Source organism: Octodon degus, unplaced genomic scaffold (assembly GCF_000260255.1).
Source record: "Octodon degus isolate 3935 unplaced genomic scaffold, OctDeg1.0 scaffold00130, whole genome shotgun sequence".
In the NCBI taxonomy this organism is placed as follows: Eukaryota; Metazoa; Chordata; class Mammalia; order Rodentia; family Octodontidae; genus Octodon; species Octodon degus.
The window spans coordinates 3,631,193-3,649,372 of record NW_004524706.1 but is presented as its reverse complement, the minus strand read 5'-3'; the positions used below and the strand labels follow the sequence as shown (position 1 = coordinate 3,649,372).

The window sequence follows — 18,180 nt, the reverse complement described above, 5'->3', positions numbered from 1 at the left end:
CACCCTCTGTGAATGGCCCAGAGGTTTGGGCCAAGAGCTGCCTGCAGTAGCCATTCTGGATCAATAGGATGTCCAGTCCCATGGGAGATTCACACTCAGAAGCTTCCTTCTTTCACAGTCTCAAGAAATCCTTTTCCTCTAGAGCTGACCCCGCACCACCTCTCTAATTTGCCAGCCACCTTGTAGTGATCCTGTTTTTCAGCCTCCCCAGTGCTGGCATGACACCCAGCCTCAATCACCATCTCAGCAAGCCTTGGGAGCAGGGCCAGCATGGCAGGCCGGGGATGGAACCTCTGGACCTGCGTCTGCCTAATCAGGTGCTTTAATCTGTTGAGCTATCTGGCCAGCCCTAGCAATCTGTCTTTTTGCCAGCCTTTCAGATCACTATTATGCATGTTCATGTTGGAGGATGACTATCTACATAGTTAAGATATAGCAGGAAAAAAAGTCAAAAAAAAGAAAAAAAGAAAAAAAAAAAGAAAGAAAAAGAAAAAAAAAAGCAAAAATGCCTGTCTTCTTTGAGCAACAATAGACAAATAGATAAAATTTTATTTTTAGGCAGAACTAAACCAGTTCTGTACAATAACCTTGAAAAGTACCTTACAGTTCCCTGACCAAACCAGCCAGAGTGGAAGGGAGCTGGGGTAATAAGAATCCAGAGGGGTCAGCCTTGCCAGAATACAAACAAGGGAAAAACAAAGGACAGAGAACTGCCCCTGAGAGATAAAAATTATAATTCACATAGTGGCAAAACTGGGAGGGTAAAACCTTACTCCAAAGCTCCCCCACCACCACCAGGGATTGAACTCAGGGCCTTGCACTTGCCAGGCAAGCGCTTATTCTACTTAGCTATCTCCCCGGCCCCCAAAGCTTTCATTTTAGTGAAGTTTCTGTAACTTCAAGTTAATCCTAAATACACTAAGTTAATAAAGATTATCCAGGGCTGGTGAGATGGCTCAGTGGTCTAAAGCACCTACTTAGAACAAGCTTAGCAAAGCACCAGGGACCACAGTTCAATCCCCCAGCACCACATGCCAGCCAGCCCCGCCCTCTGGTGGGCTGAGCTGGCCACACACAAATAAATATTAAATAAATAAATAAAGATTATCCAAGGACGTTCTTTGGTGTCTGAGCAGCATGCAAAACTTTTTACTGTTTAGTGAGAAGTGTTATGTACAAAAAGTGGCAAACAGGGTCTTAATGCTAAAGGTATGAAGTTAGCGGTGATAATCTCAAATGGGGCCTCAAAGTTTGTCAGAAAAAGACCCCGGGTGCCCAGGTCTATTCCCAGATTATTTTAGCTTGGATCACTACTCCTTAAATTTCCCTCGGTGCAGTCATTCAAACTGTGGCAAAGGTGAAATGTCAAAAACACCTCCAACCTCCCTCAAGGGTTCCACGGACAAGTCTTCCGGACCCGCCAAACCAACCCAGAGTTTGTTAGGTGCGCCGCTCGCAGGCGTTTCGTGATTGGTGGGACGTGTGGGGGCGGGGTCTCATCTGGAAAGCCGCCTCTGGATTGGTGCAAATCATAGAGGGTGGAGCCTCCACTCCTCCTGGGCGCGAAAGCTTGAACTGCGCTGCCTGCCGGGGTGGATCCTGCGGGGTTAGCCCCTCTGAAGCAGAACGAACGGAAGCCAGCGTCTCCCCGAGAGAACGCGGGGGAGACGGGCATCATGACGGGCGAGGTGGGTTCGGAGGTGAGTTTATACCTACGACTCCCACCCGGTCTGCTGAGCCGTACCGAGGGGTGGGACTGGGTCGCACGGAGCGGGGCGCGGGGTAGAAGGATTCCCCTCGGCCGGATGGGCCTGCGGCCTCGCGTGGGGACCCCGCCGCCTTCCCGCGCTCGGTCCAGACGGCCGCGGGGCTCCTGCGGTCCGCGGCGCGCAGGCCCGCCGGGGCGGCCCAGCCTCTCCTTCAGGCCGCCTTTCGCTTTGGCGCGTTTCCTGGCCCGGGAGCTCCTCCCGCAGAGAGGAGGCCCTTCCGGCCGCGGCGCTGCCGGGCGGGAGCTTTGTAAACACCGTGCCGCGGCGTTAGCGAGCTCAGCTGGGCCTGGGAGGCAGCACCTTGGGGGTCGTACGCGCTGGTGCCCTGCATTTTCGGACAGGGTCTGGACTGGTGGTTGACGGCTCGGCGAAAAACATCCATTTTCGGGCTCTTGTGAGCAAAATTTAAGGTGGCATCAAAACGCCCAATGAGGGTTGGGGAAATAGCTCAGTAGAATAAGCGATTGCCTGGCAAAAGTAAGATCCTGAGTTCAATCCCCGGTCAACAAAACAAAACACCTAGTAATAGAATTATACAATTAAATTAATTAGTGCGATTTTATTATCTTTGTCTATTTTTGAGACAGGGTGTCTCTATGTAGTTCAGACTGGCCTTAAGCTCACTTCGTAGCCCAGGCTGTTTTCGAATTTGCAACGATCCGATCCTCGTGCCTCAGACTCCCCAGTGCTGGGATTACAGGTTTGGCCACTACACCTGGCAGACTTAGTGGTAGTATCTGCAGGATCCGGGCTCATATCACCCTAATCCAATACTAAAAGCTCCAGTTCCAGTAAAACTATTTATAAAAAGCAGGTAGCTGAGTTAATGAGGCATGATTTGCTATTTTGGTTTTTGAAGATATATTACATTAAGGTTTATTTCTCTTGCGGGATATGGTGGCACACACCTGTAATCCCAGGGCTCCGGAAGGCTGAGCAGGAGGATCATTAAGAGTGGGTAAACAAAACCAGTACTGTTCCCGCTTTGAGTTGTTGGAAGGTCATCAGCACATACTATATATACATGGTAGTCTTCAGTGATTCCTCAACAGGTTGTTATTTTAACAATTGTGCCTGCCAAACATTCAAATTTGTTTGGTTCTTCAGAAATCATTAGATGAGGGCTGGCCAAATAGCTCAATGGATTAAAGTGCCTGCTTGCAGGCACAGGAGCCAGGGGTTTGATCCCCGGCCCTGCCAGCCTGCCCACCCCTGGGGCATGCTGAGGCGATTGAGATTAGGTGTGGTGGCCACTCCTGTAATCCCAGCTCTTGAGAGGCTGTAAACGGGGGACTCACTATGAGTCCGATCTAGTAGTGAGACCTGAACACCCTGTAGACCCTTCCCTAAAATACAAAAAAAAAAAAAAAAAAATCATTAGATGAAGCTTGTGCCCTGTTATGTTACAGATGTTAGTATTTCCCCCTTATTAGTAAATTGAAGCTGGGCATAGTAGCACATCCCTGTAATCCCAGCTCTCAGGAAACTGAGGCAGGAGGATTGTTACAAGTTCAAGACCAGCCTGGGCAACAAAGTGAGCTCAAGTCCAGCCTGAACTGCATAGGGAGATCTGTCTTAAAAAGATTTAAAAAAAAAAAAAAAAGTTGATTCAAAGCCTTGAAGGACACCTGACATGTATTGATCAAATCATCTAGCTCCTCTTTTAGGTTACTGCAATTGTTGATGGGTGTACGTGTGTGTATCCATTTTATTTCTTGTGGAAATGATGATTGAACCTAAGGAACACTGAACTACATCCCCAGCCCTTTTTATTTAAGACCTTTTGTTAGGGGCCCTGGCCCTAGCTCAGTCCTTTAAGTGGCTGCTTCCACAAAGCTGTCAGCCTCAGGCTGCTGGAGTTCGAACCTCACAACTCTCCAGCTGGCCAAAAGTGCCCTGAAGGCATTGGAGGAACAACAAAAAAAAAAAGACCTTTTGTTAATTTGTATAAAATAACAAGGCATAAGCTTCATCTAATTTATCTTTTTCTTTATTTAAATTGCCCAGACTGGGCTGGTGAGATGGCTCAGTGGTCTAAAGCACCTACTTAGAACAAGCTTAGCAAAGCACAGGGACCGCGGTTCAATCCCCCAGCACCACATGCCAGCCAGCCCCGCCCCCTGGTGGGCTGAGCTGGCGCCACACACACACAAATAAATAAATAAATAAAATTAAAAAAAAAAATTGCCCGGACTGTCAGAGAATGCAATCCTCTTGCCTCAACCTTGTGAGTAGCTGGGGGTAGAGATGTGTACTATCGTGCCCAGTTTAACCCTTTAATCTATAGGCACCTACTCCCTCTTATTTTATCCTGTAATATATATATATTTTTTTTTCCTGTAATATATTTTTAAAGACACCACCTGTATTGTCTTATAGAGTTTCTCCACACCTAGGTTGTATCTTTATTATCTGACATCTTCCTGTGTTCCACGTATTTTGTAAAAATGGCCAATTATGCCACAAGATTTAGATCTGATTGTTCTGACTAATTTTTCTAGATAGGGGTGCTGGGTACTTCTGTTAGGCTATAATAGTGTCTGGTTTTTCTTCTGGTAATGTCAGCAGCAATAAATGATTATTACTTAGGTCTGTTATTTTCAATGGTTGCTAAAATTGTGATTTCTCTAATTCTGTCATTTCTTCATTAAGTAGGATGTTTCTCTGAAGGAACAGTTCCCTTCACTTATTTGGGCATACCAAGGAATAGATCATGCAGAGAAAGCATAATAAATGTTTGATTCTTTTATTTATTTACCATTACTCAAAGAGTTAGTTCTTAGAAATGAAATCTGGGCTTAATTTCATTATTCTTCTTGATACATTGAATTAAGAGATACCTGGTTACCTGTGTTGATTACAGCAATGGCTAAGATATAGAATAAGCCTAGATGTCTGCCAAGATATGAACAGCTATAGAAACTGGTGTACATACCTTTTTTTTTAATTGAGAAATAAATATGAATGAGACAGTTCCACAGCTGATGAATAAGACAGTTTTGATAGTCAATACACTGTACATTGTTATCTTCTTAGTGGTTATCCATAGTACAAGATGGTGTACATACCTTATTGAATATTATTTAGCCAAAGAAGAATGAAATCCTGTCATTTGCAGGAAAATGGGTGGAACTGGAGCACATTGTATTAAACAGAAAAAGCCAAACACAGAAAGATGAATATAGCTTTTTCTTATATATAAATACTTAGGGGGAAAAAGATAAATTGAATGTAAAAAAGGGGGCTCCTAAGGCCTAGGAAGGAGATGGCAAGGGTAGAAGGGTGGATGGATGTGATGTATATATGTATATGAAGAGCTCATGGTGAACCCCACTAATTTATGCAATTATAATTGTATAATGATTATAATTAAAAAGTTTGTTCAATTAGCATTCTTCAAATTTGTAGCATTTTTTGTTCAGTAACCTCTAAGTGTCAACACTTCATCAAGCCATTGTAGTTTCTTACTTCAGCTTGAAGACACCAGGGTGATTTGTGTAGCAGTGTCTACTTGGAACTCTGTCTTGTCCTAATTAATACAGTTTATTCTTATTGTCTAGATTTGCCTAGAAGTCAATGATCTAAAACTTATTTCACAAGAAGGAGCAGACAGTCCTTCAGACAGTGGACAAGGCAGCTTTGAAACAATTGAGCCCTTGATTGAAAGAGGTTTGTAATATTTAAGACTTTAATTTTATGGCTAAAATTTGGGAGCCTGTGTTATAAATGGATTGGATCAGTTTCTTTCTTTTTTTTTTTTTTTTTTTTTTTTGTGGAACCAGGGATTGAACTCACACCCTTGCACTTGCCAGGGAACCGTTTATTTCATTGAGCCATCTCCCTGGCCCTGGATCAGTTTCTTTATTTTCTTGGTATATTAAGTTGTTAATGCTCCATCCTTATTATTTCTTTTTGTTATAAAAGCAAAATAATGCTTACACCTTTTTAAAAATATCCATTTCTCTTATATTCTTGAACATATAAAATGTTTAATAGCTACTACATTGCCTGGCTAAATGCATTCATCTTATGATACAAGGATTTTTTAACACCTGCCAGAAGGATTAGAACAACTTTACACGTTATAAATATATATAATTACACTTCTCAGCAAGAAACATTTTTTTCAAGGAAAATGTTTTTCACAATATATTTTTAGATATACTTTGCTACAATCAGCTCTTAATGGTAGTTACATAATTTCACAAGGTGCTGTACCACGTGAATAATGGAGTATTTTTTCCAGAAGTAATGGAACTAAGCAAAAAACTAAATGATTGTGTGCCTTCTTAAACAATTGTTTTCTCCAGATTCAGATGAAGAGATATTCATGAGTAAGAAGCTGAAGAACAGGAAGGTGATACAATACAGTGATTCTGAAACTGAGGACACAAATGCCACTCCAGAGAAACCTACCTGTGACAGCGCTGAGGAAGAGAAAGAGAACCTCTATGCTGCAAAAAGTAGAAAAATCAAAAGGATTTACAAAACTCTGGCTGACAGTGATGAAAGTAATGTGGAAGAGTCCTTTTCTCAAGAAAATCCTAAAACTGAAGTGACACCTTGCTTGGAGCTGAGTTTCCAATCTGGAAACTCTGTGAACTTTACCACAGACACAAAGACTTCCAAAAAGTCTGTACACAATCAAGAAGGAAGGAGGGGAAAAGCGAAAGTAAAATCAAAGAGAAGACTTGAGAAAGAGGAGAGAAAGATGGAAAAAATTAGACAGTTAAAAAAGAAGGAAACAAAAAATGAGGTGTGTTTCTTAACTATATAATGCAGTCTTTATTCATATTATATAAATGGTGTATATGGGGGTGGGGAGGGATATCAGGGATTGAACCCAGGAGATACTGAGCTACATCCTTAGCTCTTTATTTTGAGACAAGATTTTGCTCTTGCTAAGTTGTACAGGCTGGCCTTGAATTTGGTGATTCTCCTGCCTCAACCTTTATGGCATTATAAGCATACACCACCATGCCTGGTTTATATTTCATTTTTATTGATACATAGTTATGGGGAATAGTATATTTCTACGATGTATACAGTGTGTGAGCAGGTCAAGGTAGTTGGCTAATCTATCCCCTCTGAATTTTTGTGGCACTGTACAATACTCAAGATTAAAGCTGGAGTTCTGAGCTATATCCTCAGCCAATTTTTTTTTGGTGGAGAACAAAGTCTCACTGAGTAAGTTGCTGAGGCTGGCCTCAAACTTCTGATTCTCCCAGGTAGGCATTGTCAACCCCAGTTATTCTGCTGTGCTATAGAATGTATAAGTTCTTCCTCCTATTCAACCAAACCTATTCGTTAACCACCTTGTGCATCCTCACACAGTGCAGAGGCTCTGGTAAGCACTATTCTCTACTTCTGTAAGATCAACTTTTTGCGGGGGGGGGGGGAGCAGAACTGGGGATTGACTCAGGCCCTTGGCTTACCAGGCAAACGCTTGAGATCAACTTTTTAACATCTCTCTGCATGGTTTATTTCACTTAGCATGATATCCTCCAGTTCATCCAAGTTACTGCAAATGACAGAATTTCATTATTATTTTTAAAGTGAACTTTTAAAAAAAATTATTTGTGTGTGTGTGTGTGTGTGTGTGTGTGGCCAGATTCTAGGATTGGCATAGTGTGTGGTACTGGGGATTGAGCCCAGGTCCTTGCACTTGTCAGGCAGGCGCTTAAGCTGCTGAGCTATCTCCCCAGCCCCGTTTTTGTCTTTCTGTGATAGGGCCTTGCTATGCAGTTCAGGCTGGCCCTGAGCTTGCTTTGTAGCCCAGGCTTTGTAGCCCAGGGGGCGGGGCTGACTGGCATGTGGTGCTGGGGGATTGAACCACGGTCCCTGTGCTTTGCTAAGCTTGTTCTAAGTAGGTACTTTAGACCACTGAGCCATCTCACCAGCCGAATTTCATTATTTTTAATGGTTGAATAAGGTGTATCTCACATACTCTTGATTTTTTAAAAGTTGATGTATGGTTTTGGTACAGGGTCCCACTATGCAGCTTGTACTCATAGTGATCTTCCTGTCTCAGCCTCCCCTGCACTGGATTTTTTTGTGTGTGTGACTTTTTTTTTTTTTTTTTTTTGGTGGAACTGGGGATTGAACTCAGGCCCTCGCAGTTGCCAGGGAAGTGCTTATTCTACTGAGCCATTTCCCCAGCCCTCCCTGCACTGGATTTACAGGCGTGTGCCACCACATCTGGTTTCAGTAGCTGGCACAGCACGCCTGGGATTCTAGGATTGGCATAGTGTGTGGTACTGGGGATTGAGCCCAGGTCCTTGCACTTGTCAGGCAGGCGCTTAAGCTGCTGAGCTATCTCCCCAGCCCCGTTTTTGTCTTTCTGTGATAGGGCCTTGCTATGCAGTTCAGGCTGGCCCTGAGCTTGCTTTGTAGCCCAGGCTGGCCTCGAACTCACAACGATCCTATTGGCTCAGCCTCCCAAGTGCTGGGTTTACAGATGGGCACCATCATGCCAAGATCCACATATCCTGTATTTATTCACTGAAGTACTTTTTTCTTTGTGGTGTTAGGACCATCTCATGCATGCTAGGGAAATGTGTGCAAGGGCCAGGGAGATGGCTCAGTAGAATAAGTGCTTCCCCGGCAAGTGCAAGGGCTTGAGTTCAATACCCGGTTCTGCCAAAAAAAAAACCTTCAGGAAATGCTGTGCAACTGAGCTATGCCCCCAGCATGAGGTACATTTTAAAGAATATTTTTTTCTTATGAATATTAACCTTTTCGAAAAAGTGGCTTTTAGTTGTTTCTGTGCTCAGAATATACCTTTCAACTGATTGCATATAGAATTGATTGCATATGTGATTTAAAACTTACTGGTTGTAGTCTGGTGTGGTGGCACATGCCTGTAACCCTAGCCATTGGGAGGCTGTGGCAGGAGAATCACTGCAAGTTCTAGGCCAGCCTGGGGTTTGTAGTGAATTCAAGACCAGTCTGAGTGACATAGTGAGACCCTGTCTCAAAAAACCAAAAACTTGCTGATCATATTCACTGTTGCAGATATTTAGAGGATGCTTCAAAATAAATGTTTCTGATTTTCTTTGTGAATATGTAGAGTAATTCTTTACTGTTCCTGATCTGATGAAAATTAACTCTGAAAGGAATTTTTTTCTTTTCTTTTTTTTTTTTTGTATTTTAGGGAATGGTCTACAGGGTGTTCAGGTCCTTACTACTAGATCGGACTTGTAGTGATCCACCTGTTTACAGCCTCCTAAGAGCTGGGATTACAGGTGCGCACCACCATGCCCAGTCTCAATTGCCCTCTCAGTGCGTCCTGGAGAAGGGGCCGGCATGGCAGGCCTGGAGATCAAACCTGAAGGGAATTTTTTTTTTTTTTTCGTTACCGGGGATTGAACTCAGGACCTTGTGCTTGCTGTGCAAGCGTTTATTCTACTGAGCTATTTCCCTGGCCCAGGAATTTTTTTTTTTTTTTAATGTAGCAAGTTTGTTAACTAGAAATAAACTCAAGTTTTATCAACTAGCTGCTCCATAAGTTTTTAGTTGATTTTTCAAAAAATCTTTGCTGCTTACTAAGTTAATGTTGGCTAGCTATATAAATATCACAGCTTGAATTTCAAATGATAATGGTGGTAAGAGGGCTGAGAGGTAGCTCAATGGCCTAAGCACCTCCCTGACAAGCATAAGGTCCAGAGTTTGATCCCCAGTACCACAAAATGAAAACAAAAACATAGCAAAGAACTAGGAAGAAGCCAGGTGTGGTGGCATACAGCTGGTATCCCAATACTTAGGAGGCTGAGGCAGGAGGATTGCTACAAGTTCTGAGGCCAGCCTGAACTACATAGTGAAACCCTGTCTCAAAAAGCAAAAACAAATGGCAGCAGAAACCCAGTAAAAATGTTAAAAATGCTCTAGATGATGCCATAATTGTTTGTTTTTTTTGTTTAATTTTTTTTTGTTTTTATTTATTTATTTTTTAATTAATTTATTTATTTTGTGTGTGTGTGTGTGGCCAGTTCAGCCCACCAGGGGGCAGGGCTGGCTGGCATGTGGTGCTGGGGGATTGAACCGCGGTCCCTGATGGCTTTGCTAAGCTTGTTCCAAGTAGGTGCTTTAGACAACTGAGCCATCTCTCCAGCCCCCATAATTGTTTTTTGATGAAAGAGTTTTTCTGGCTTATTCCACGGTGCAATGTAATACTGTACAATGTGAGACTTTAGCATGATTGGATCATTACCTTTTCTTTATGTGTTGTCCAGGAAAATAATGCCGAACAGCCACTGAATGACAGTGGCTGTCTTCTTGCAGACGAAGACCTTTTTGAAACGGGTTTGGAGGAGGAAAATAATGCTCCATTGGAAGATGAAGAATCACTGGAATCAATAAGGGCTGCTGTGAAGAACAAAGTAAAAAATCACAAGGTAGGTGAAGCATGATTATAGTAAGTTAGCCAACTATTCTATCTTTTCTGTATTTTAGGGAAGGGTCTACAAGGGTGTTTAGGGTCTCACTATTAGATCGGACGCATCGTGATTCTCCTGTTTACAGCCTCCCAAGAGCTGGGATTACAGGTGCATGTCACCATGCCCAGTCTCAATTGCTGTCTCAGTAGGCCCCAGGGGTGGGGCCAGCATGGCAGGCCTGGGCATCGAACCCCAGCCCCTGTGCATGCTTGCAGGCACTTTAATCTGCTGAGCTATTTGGCTGGTCAGCCAACTATTCTGATGTTTATTTTTTATTTTTTATATATGTTTATTTTTATTTCAAAAATGTATTACAACCTTTTCCTTTATCCTTTTTTTTTTTTTTTTTTTTTTTTCCAGTACAAGGGATTGAACTCAGGGCCTGTACACACTGGGCAAGCCTTCTGTTTTGAGACAGGGTCTCACTAGTGGCCCAACGTGGTCTCAAATTTGCAGTCTTCTTGTCTCAGCCTCCTGAGTAGCAGGGATTAGAGCAACCTAAATTTTATTTAGTGAAGAAAAACATGTGTTGATTGATTTTTCAGTTGTTAATTTTGGAAACTTGCAGTACAGGTGATAGACATGCTAATTTGCTTGAAAATTAGTACGTATTTTGTTACAGCCTTTTTAGGGATCTTGGTGGGAGGTGAGGTATACTGTACTTGGTGTTGTGGTAAGAAGCAGGTAAATAATTGGTAAGAGTTGTAAATTTTATAATCATGGGGTCTCTGAAAAATCACGTGGAGCTAGGGAGATAGCTCAGTGGCATAAGCATCTGTCTGGCAAGTGTAAGATCCTGAGTTTGATCCCCGGTACCATGGAAAAAAAAAGAAAGAAAACAAAAATCACTGTGTAGGGTTTCAGGAGGCAGAGGCTGGCGGTGCAACTCAGTGATAGAGACGCATGGGTTAAAACGTGATTGTTTGAAAGCATTAAGAGCTAGGGGTATAGCTTGGTGGAGTGCTTTGCCTGGCATGTGTGAGACCCTGATATGACCCCTAGTATTAACCCACTGCCACCCCCAAAAAAGAAGATAACTTTTTTCTAGGATTTTCTTTCCTTCCCTTGAAGTTGTTGCTCCTTCTTAGGAAAATATATCAACAGATAAAAGAAATACGAGTCCAAATTCCATTTGAGATATCTAGTCTTTTTACTTTCTCTCTCTCTTTTTTTTTTTTTTTTTTTTTTTGTCCTTGCAGTCCTGGGATAGAACCTAAGGCCTCACATGTATTAGGCAAGCACTCTATTGCTGCACTGTATTGCACATCCTTTTTCATTTTTATTTTAAGACAGGACCTCATTAAGTTGTTTGGGCTCGAACTTTCAGTCTTCCTTTCTTAGCAGCCCCCCACCCCCAAGCTGGTATTATAGATGTGAGCCACTGCATTGAGCTTAAAATTTTCTATTTGATGATTACTGATTTGTTGGTAAAGTAGCATGATGTAGTAAGAAACATCCTTTTTTAATTTTTTTTTTTTTTTTAATGTATTTGAGTGTTGCAGGGTCTCACTACTAGCTCAGACTTGTGGCGATCCTCCTGCTTTCTGGCATGGCGTGTGTCAGGCATTCAGCTGCATCCCTGTGCTTGCCTAAACTTGTCCAAGCAGATGCTTTAGTCTGCCGAGCTATCGCGCTGGCCCTAAGTTTTTGTTCTTATAATCAACTTCCAATCTTTTTTCAGAAAAAGGAATCTTCTTTGGAGAGTGGGGTTTTCTCATTTGAGGAAGAGAGTGAGTTACCAAAAGGCACCATGAAAAAGGTAAGGTAGATGAGTAATGGTCACATCGATGTCTTCCCACAGGAGACTGTGGGTTTCTCAGTATTTTATCTGTCTGTCCTATTTTCATGGTACCCATTATTTGCTTTATGCATAGTAGGATCATGAATATGGATTGAGTTAACTTTCTGAGATTTTCAAATAAGTCTCAGAATTTCTTGAATTTATACTGTATTGAGGTGCACGCCTCCACACCCAGTCTCAGTCACCCTCTCAACATACCTCGCAGACAGGCCGACATGGCACACCGGGAATCAAACACCGCCGCTCTGCCTAAGCAGGAGCTGTAGTCTCCTGAGTTATCAGGCTGGCCCTGGATTGAGGTTTATTAGTGCTCATAGTTCATTCTCTTTTCTTGGCAAGAACTAAGTATTAAGAAATAAATATCTGTCTTTCTGGATCATACCACTAAGGTCTCACTTTTTGTTTTCTTTAAGGAAAGAAAGGCAGCCAAATTAAGTAAGGAAGCATTAAAAAAACTGCACAGTGAGACTCAGCGCCTGATACGAGGTAATTGAAATCAATATGGTAAACTTTGAGGAAAATCACAGTATTTTCTTGTAAGTGCAGTTTGGGTATTGGATATTTTTTTTCTTAAACACTTCTAATTCTGATATTAACCCTGCAGTTGGTCTTGCTGAGTGCCCATTGTTCCTTGGAACGGTAGGAAAAGCTGAGAAAATTTCCAGGGCTGTAGTGGATGAGAAAACTTTGTAATGGTTATCTATAGATTGCATCAAAACCCTTAGGGATATTTCTTTTTTTTTTTTTTCCTGTGGTACTAGGGATCAAACTCAGGACCTTGCACTTGCCAGGCAGGCATTTATGCTGCTGAGCTATCTTCCTGGCCCCCGGGATATTTCTTTTTTTTAAAAATTTTTTTTTTTTTTTATTTTTTATTTATTAGAGAGAGAGAGAGAGAAAGAGAGAGAGAGAGTGTGTGGTGTGTGTGTGTGGCCAGCTCAGCCCACCAGGGGGCGGGGCTGGCTGGCATGTGGTGCTGGGGGATTGAACCGTGGTCCCTGATGCTTTGCCAAGCTTGTTCTAAGTAGGTGCCTTAGACCACTGAGCCATCTCTCCAGCCCCGGGGATATTTCTTTTTGCTCAAAAAAGCTCCCAATATTTTGCCCAGACTAGTCTCAAACTACTAAGCTCAAGCAATCCTCCTATCTCAGTTTTTTAAGCAGCTGAAACTACAGGCATATGCCACCATGCCTAGTTTAGGAGATTTTCAAATATGTAACATTTTAGGCCCCACAAAGATTGTCATTCAGTAATTTTGTAATGGAATCAAGAATCTATGTTTCTTTTTTTTAATTTTTATTTTTTAACATTTATTGTGTGTGTGGGGGGGGGCAGCTCAGTCCACCAGGGGGCGCAGCTGGCTGGCATGTGGTGCTGGAGGATTGAACCGCGGTCCCTGTGCTTTGCCAAGCTTGTTCCAAGTAGGTGCTTTAGACCACTGAGCCATCTCTCCAGCCCCCAAGAATCTATGTTTCTTAAAACTTCCCAGATTATTTTGATTTTTCAGTTAGGCTGAAACGCTCCTGGTCTTCAGGGAAATCTTTTGTACTTAGGTCCTGTCTTATTAAAGGCAGAATTATTTTCTGCTTCTGGTAATAGCTGTGGTGATACTGTTTTGTTAACTGACATAAAGTGATATATTGGAATATATACAGTGTATTTATTTGCTTCTTTTGTTTCATTTTTTAGAGTCTGCACTTAATCTTCCATATCATATGCCTGAGAATAAAACCATTCATGATTTCTTCAAACGTAAACCCCGGCCCACTTGTCAGGGCAATGCCATGGCACTACTGAAGTAAGAACTTTTTTCCTTGTGGTTATAATTGTCATGAACATTCAGTTAGTAACAAAATAGAGTACAAAGCATTCAGATTTCTATTCCATTAGAACTGATTTAATTGATTTATTATATGCTCATGTTTAGGACATTTTAAAATTTTTGCTCATTTTTCTTTCTCTAGGTCATTTAAGTATCAGTCAAGCCATCATAAAGAAATTACAGACACTGCAAAGGCAACTGAAATGAATGGTGACTACTATAACAAAGGTTCCGAACACACAGCAAGTACAGGATCTGAAACGGAAATGAAGGAACACCCTGTGGTCTCAAAGGAAGCTCAGATTGCTACTGGATCAGATGAGACTTCCACTACAGTTCTAGTGAGAAGTGAAGGACTAGAAATTGAGGAGAAAGAGAAACAGAATGATCATAGGCCTGAGGACAACTCAGTATTGCAGCAAGAATCTGGCTTCCTCAGGAACATGGCCAATGAGGAATATCAGATTGGAGACCTTGTGGCCCCTGACCCTCAAGCCCTGGGGAAAGAAGAAGGCCTGCAAATACCAGATAAAACAGAGGAGAAACCAGAAGAAGCCATGCAGCAAACTAAATCAGCAGCACCTGTAGTACCTGAAAAAGTGAGAAGGTTCACGGTGGATAGACTAAAGCAACTGGGAGTGGATGTTTCCATTAAACCCCGGCTGGGAGCCGATAAGGATTCCTTTGTGATACTTGATGAACCCGAAACCAACAGAGGTATTCCTTTAAATTGTGATCAGTAATTTATTTGGGATGATTTATCCTGGCACTTTATGTTTTGTAACTGGAAGAGCAGGAACAGAAGAGAAAACATAATTATACATAGTGTTATTCTACAGCTAGACACGGGGAAAGTTTCATTTAGATAAATTTGGCAGGGTATCAGAATGATGTGACCTTATGGAAGCCAACTGATAGTTTATACTTAACACAATAGCAAAAAAGGTACCTTGCTGTTGTGTTATTGTTATGGTAGTTAGGAATTTATTTCTTTTGTGAACTGAAAGCCCAGGTTTTTCTATGTCTGTGTCAAATCTGAAATCATTCATAAAAGCGTTCTGTTTTTTCACAGCTAAATAGAAAATATCTTGGTTCACTTACACTGTCTGCAAAACAGAATTTGTTCTGAAAGTATCTATTACATGTGACATCATACCAAGATAAGTTAGGTGTTTATTTAAGAAGTTTGCACTCCAGTATTTGGTATAGGAAGTGTGCACATAGCTTAATGAAAGGAAAGAAGTGGTGGTTTCTTTGTTAATAATCCCACAAGTTAATAATCCCTCAGAACCTGTAAGGGAATAATGAATTCCAGGACTCCCCACCCGCCATAGGCTACCAGAAATTCATAAATGCTCAGCTGCCTTATGTAAAATGACATAGGAATTGCATAAAATCTATAATATATGACATCTTCTCCTATACTTGAAATTTTCTCTAGACTGCTTATAAATAGTATGTATGTATTTGTACTATACTGTATAAATAATACGTAAATAGCATGGGAGGTTATGTATTTATTTAGTACAGGTTCTACAGGGTCACTTTACACATATTGGACTTGTAGTGACCCTCCTGTTTTCAGCCACCCAAGCACTGGGGTTATAGATGTGTGCTACTATCCCCAGTCTCAGTTGCCTCTCAACCTGACCTGGGGGTGGGGCCGGTATGGCAAGCCAGGGATCAGACCCCGGTCCCAGCGCCTGCCTAAGCAGACACTTTAGTCCACTGAGCTATCCAGCTGGCCCTTGTAAATAGTGTTTTTGTATTGTTTAGTGAATAAAGACAAGAAAAAGTACCTGATCAGTACAGATGGAATTGTTTTTTTCAAGTATTTACCATCTGAGATTAATTGAATCCACAGATGCACAACCCGGGGATATGGAGGGCCAGCTATCATTGATAGTTGGAAGAAAAGTAACATAAAGGGAAAAGTATTCTTTTTTTAAAAAAAAATATTTTAAAGAGAAAAAAAGCAATAATAGAGAATTTCAAAACAAGATAGATTAACAATGGTTAATATTTATTGTTATCTTCACATTAGTTGTTCATATTATAAGATGTAGGCATGCATAATTGATCAAACAATATAAGCACAGTGTTTTTTTAATGAACTAAAGAAATGAGTAGTACAATTATCTTATGTATATTTTCTTTTCCCTTTCTTTTCTTCTTTCACCCATCCCCATTCTTCTTTGAACAGTTTCTTTCCCTTTCACAATATCTATTGTAAATTTTGGATCTTACTTACTTTTTTTCAGTTTCTTATGCTAGGGAAACAATACAATGTTTAGACATGTAAGCTTGGTTTATTTCACTTATGAGTATGGTCGCTTGTTGTATCCATTCACCTATAAAAGCCTGAAATTTGTCTTCCTTTATAGTTGAGTGGTACTCCATTACAGAAAAATATCACATCTTTTTAAATCCATTCCTCAGTTAATAGGTAATTGGATTGTTTCCAAGATTTAGCTATGACAAATTGTGTGCTGTAGGGCTAGCCAGATAGCTCAGCGGACTAAAGCACCTGCTTAGGCAGAGCATAGCAACTGGGGTTCCATCCCCAATGAACCATGCCGGCCCTGGGGCTCATTGAGATGTGACTGAGACTGGACATGGTGGTGTGCGCCTGTAATCCCAGCACTTGGGAGGCTGAAAACAGGAGAATCACTAAGAGTCTGATCTGTGTAGTGAGACCCTGTAGACCCTGTACTAAATACATTTTTCTTTTAAATTGTGCTGCCATAAACATGAGTGCACATTTATTGCTGTGGTATATTTTTAATTCTTCTGGGAAAATATCCAGAGAAGGGATAGCTGGTTGAGTGGGACCTCTAATCCTAGTTTTTTGTTTGTTTGTTTTGTGATACCAGGGATTGAACTCAGGGCCTTGCGCTTGCCAGGCAAGTGCTTTTTCTACTGAGCTATCTCCCTGGCCTCTCTAATCCTAGCGTTTTGAGGAATGTCCACACTGATTTCCACCGTGGTGTACCAGTCTACACTCCCACCCAGCAGTGGAGAAAGGTTCTTTTTTTCCCACAGCCCTGCCAGCATTTGTTACTGGTTGATTTCTTGATGATAGCCATTCTTTCAGGAGTGAGGTAGAATCTCAGTGTTGTGTGTATTTGCTGTTTGTATTTCTTCATCTGAGAAGTGTCTTCCTTCATCTCACATGCCCATTTTTGGATTGGGTCTTTGAATTGAAGGGCCTGATTTTTTTTTTTTTTTCTCAATTGTTTATATGTTTTAAATAGAAGTCCTTTGTGTGAGGGACAGTTGGCTAAAATTTTTTCCCACTCTGGGTTTTCTTTTCGCTCTGTTGGTAATTTCTTTTGATTTAACAAGATGAGATGCCAGTTATTGATTCTTGGAAGTACTTTGCATGCAGTTTGTTTTTTGTTCTTGCACTGTTTGCCTAACCCTGTGTCTTCAAGATTTCTAACTACTTTCTCTTCCAGTAGATAAGTATTCTTTCTTGAAAGGAACATTTAGAATAAAGAACTTTGGTAAGAAAGGGATATAAAAAGCATTAAGATATGTACATGTACCAACTATCCATGATGAATGTGTAATCATTATGTACTGCAAACATGTACTAATAAAAATAAAGCATGCTTTGCTGGTTCAGAGTAGGGATAAGTTTCTTCCAATGATAGTTAAGGAAGACTTGAAGAGAGGGTGAGAATAATTACTAGTGCCCTGACTTTCCTTTATACTATAAACTGGGGCTTCCTGTCTTGCACCCTACTGTATTTGTAGTGCTTTCTCAGTGTATGACACATGGTAGACATTTATATTTGCAGAATGGATGAATGATTCTGCAACCTTTAACTCAAGTATTATCACTCCAAGTACACTTCCCAACTCTTAGGTAGCATTGAGCATTCCCTCCTCTGTGTTGAGACAGCATGACCTGATGTTTAGGCATTCAGAATTTAGCAGGACCAGGAGTTGATTCTGGAGTGTAATATAAATTGTTTAACCTTGGCTATGCTATTTAACCTCTCCAACTGCCCTTAAAAAAGAAAAGCCTCATGCACTATAATGCAAGAAACATTCAAATAATGGTTGCCTGCTTAAAATTGTTTGCATCAAGACTCTTCATTAGATAGCATATTGTTGGCCAATGTTATATAAGCCATAACATTGGTGTGTAAAATATGCTCAGTGAGACTATTGATTGGATAGTCCTGTGGAGGAAGAAGGGAGGACATTCTTAGAAAAAGAGCTCTGCACAGTACATATCTGCAGGAGGTACAAGTCACTTTGATTGGATTGGAGTGATTAGGTAATAGAAGTAGCATAGCTCTTTTAGCAGAGAAACATGAGATGAAGGTTTTTTTTTTTTTTTTT

General features: G+C 41.2%; 1 protein-coding gene across 3 annotated transcripts in view; it reads left to right on the top strand.

The window, feature by feature from the left end:
- Positions 1–1,656: 1,656 nt before the first annotated feature.
- Positions 1,657–18,180, top strand: part of Clspn (claspin) — a 49,141-nt gene continuing 32,617 nt past the window's right edge. For all 3 annotated transcript variants that reach the window (XM_004641015.2, XM_004641014.2, XM_004641013.2), the window contains exons 1-8: positions 1,657–1,700; positions 5,330–5,438; positions 6,080–6,525; positions 10,001–10,162; positions 11,886–11,963; positions 12,419–12,491; positions 13,695–13,803; positions 13,970–14,544. In XM_004641015.2, coding sequence (XP_004641072.1) covers positions 1,677–1,700; positions 5,330–5,438; positions 6,080–6,525; positions 10,001–10,162; positions 11,886–11,963; positions 12,419–12,491; positions 13,695–13,803; positions 13,970–14,544 — 1,576 coding nt within the window. In that variant the 5' untranslated portion in view covers positions 1,657–1,676. The remainder of the gene's footprint in view (positions 1,701–5,329; positions 5,439–6,079; positions 6,526–10,000; positions 10,163–11,885; positions 11,964–12,418; positions 12,492–13,694; positions 13,804–13,969; positions 14,545–18,180) is intronic.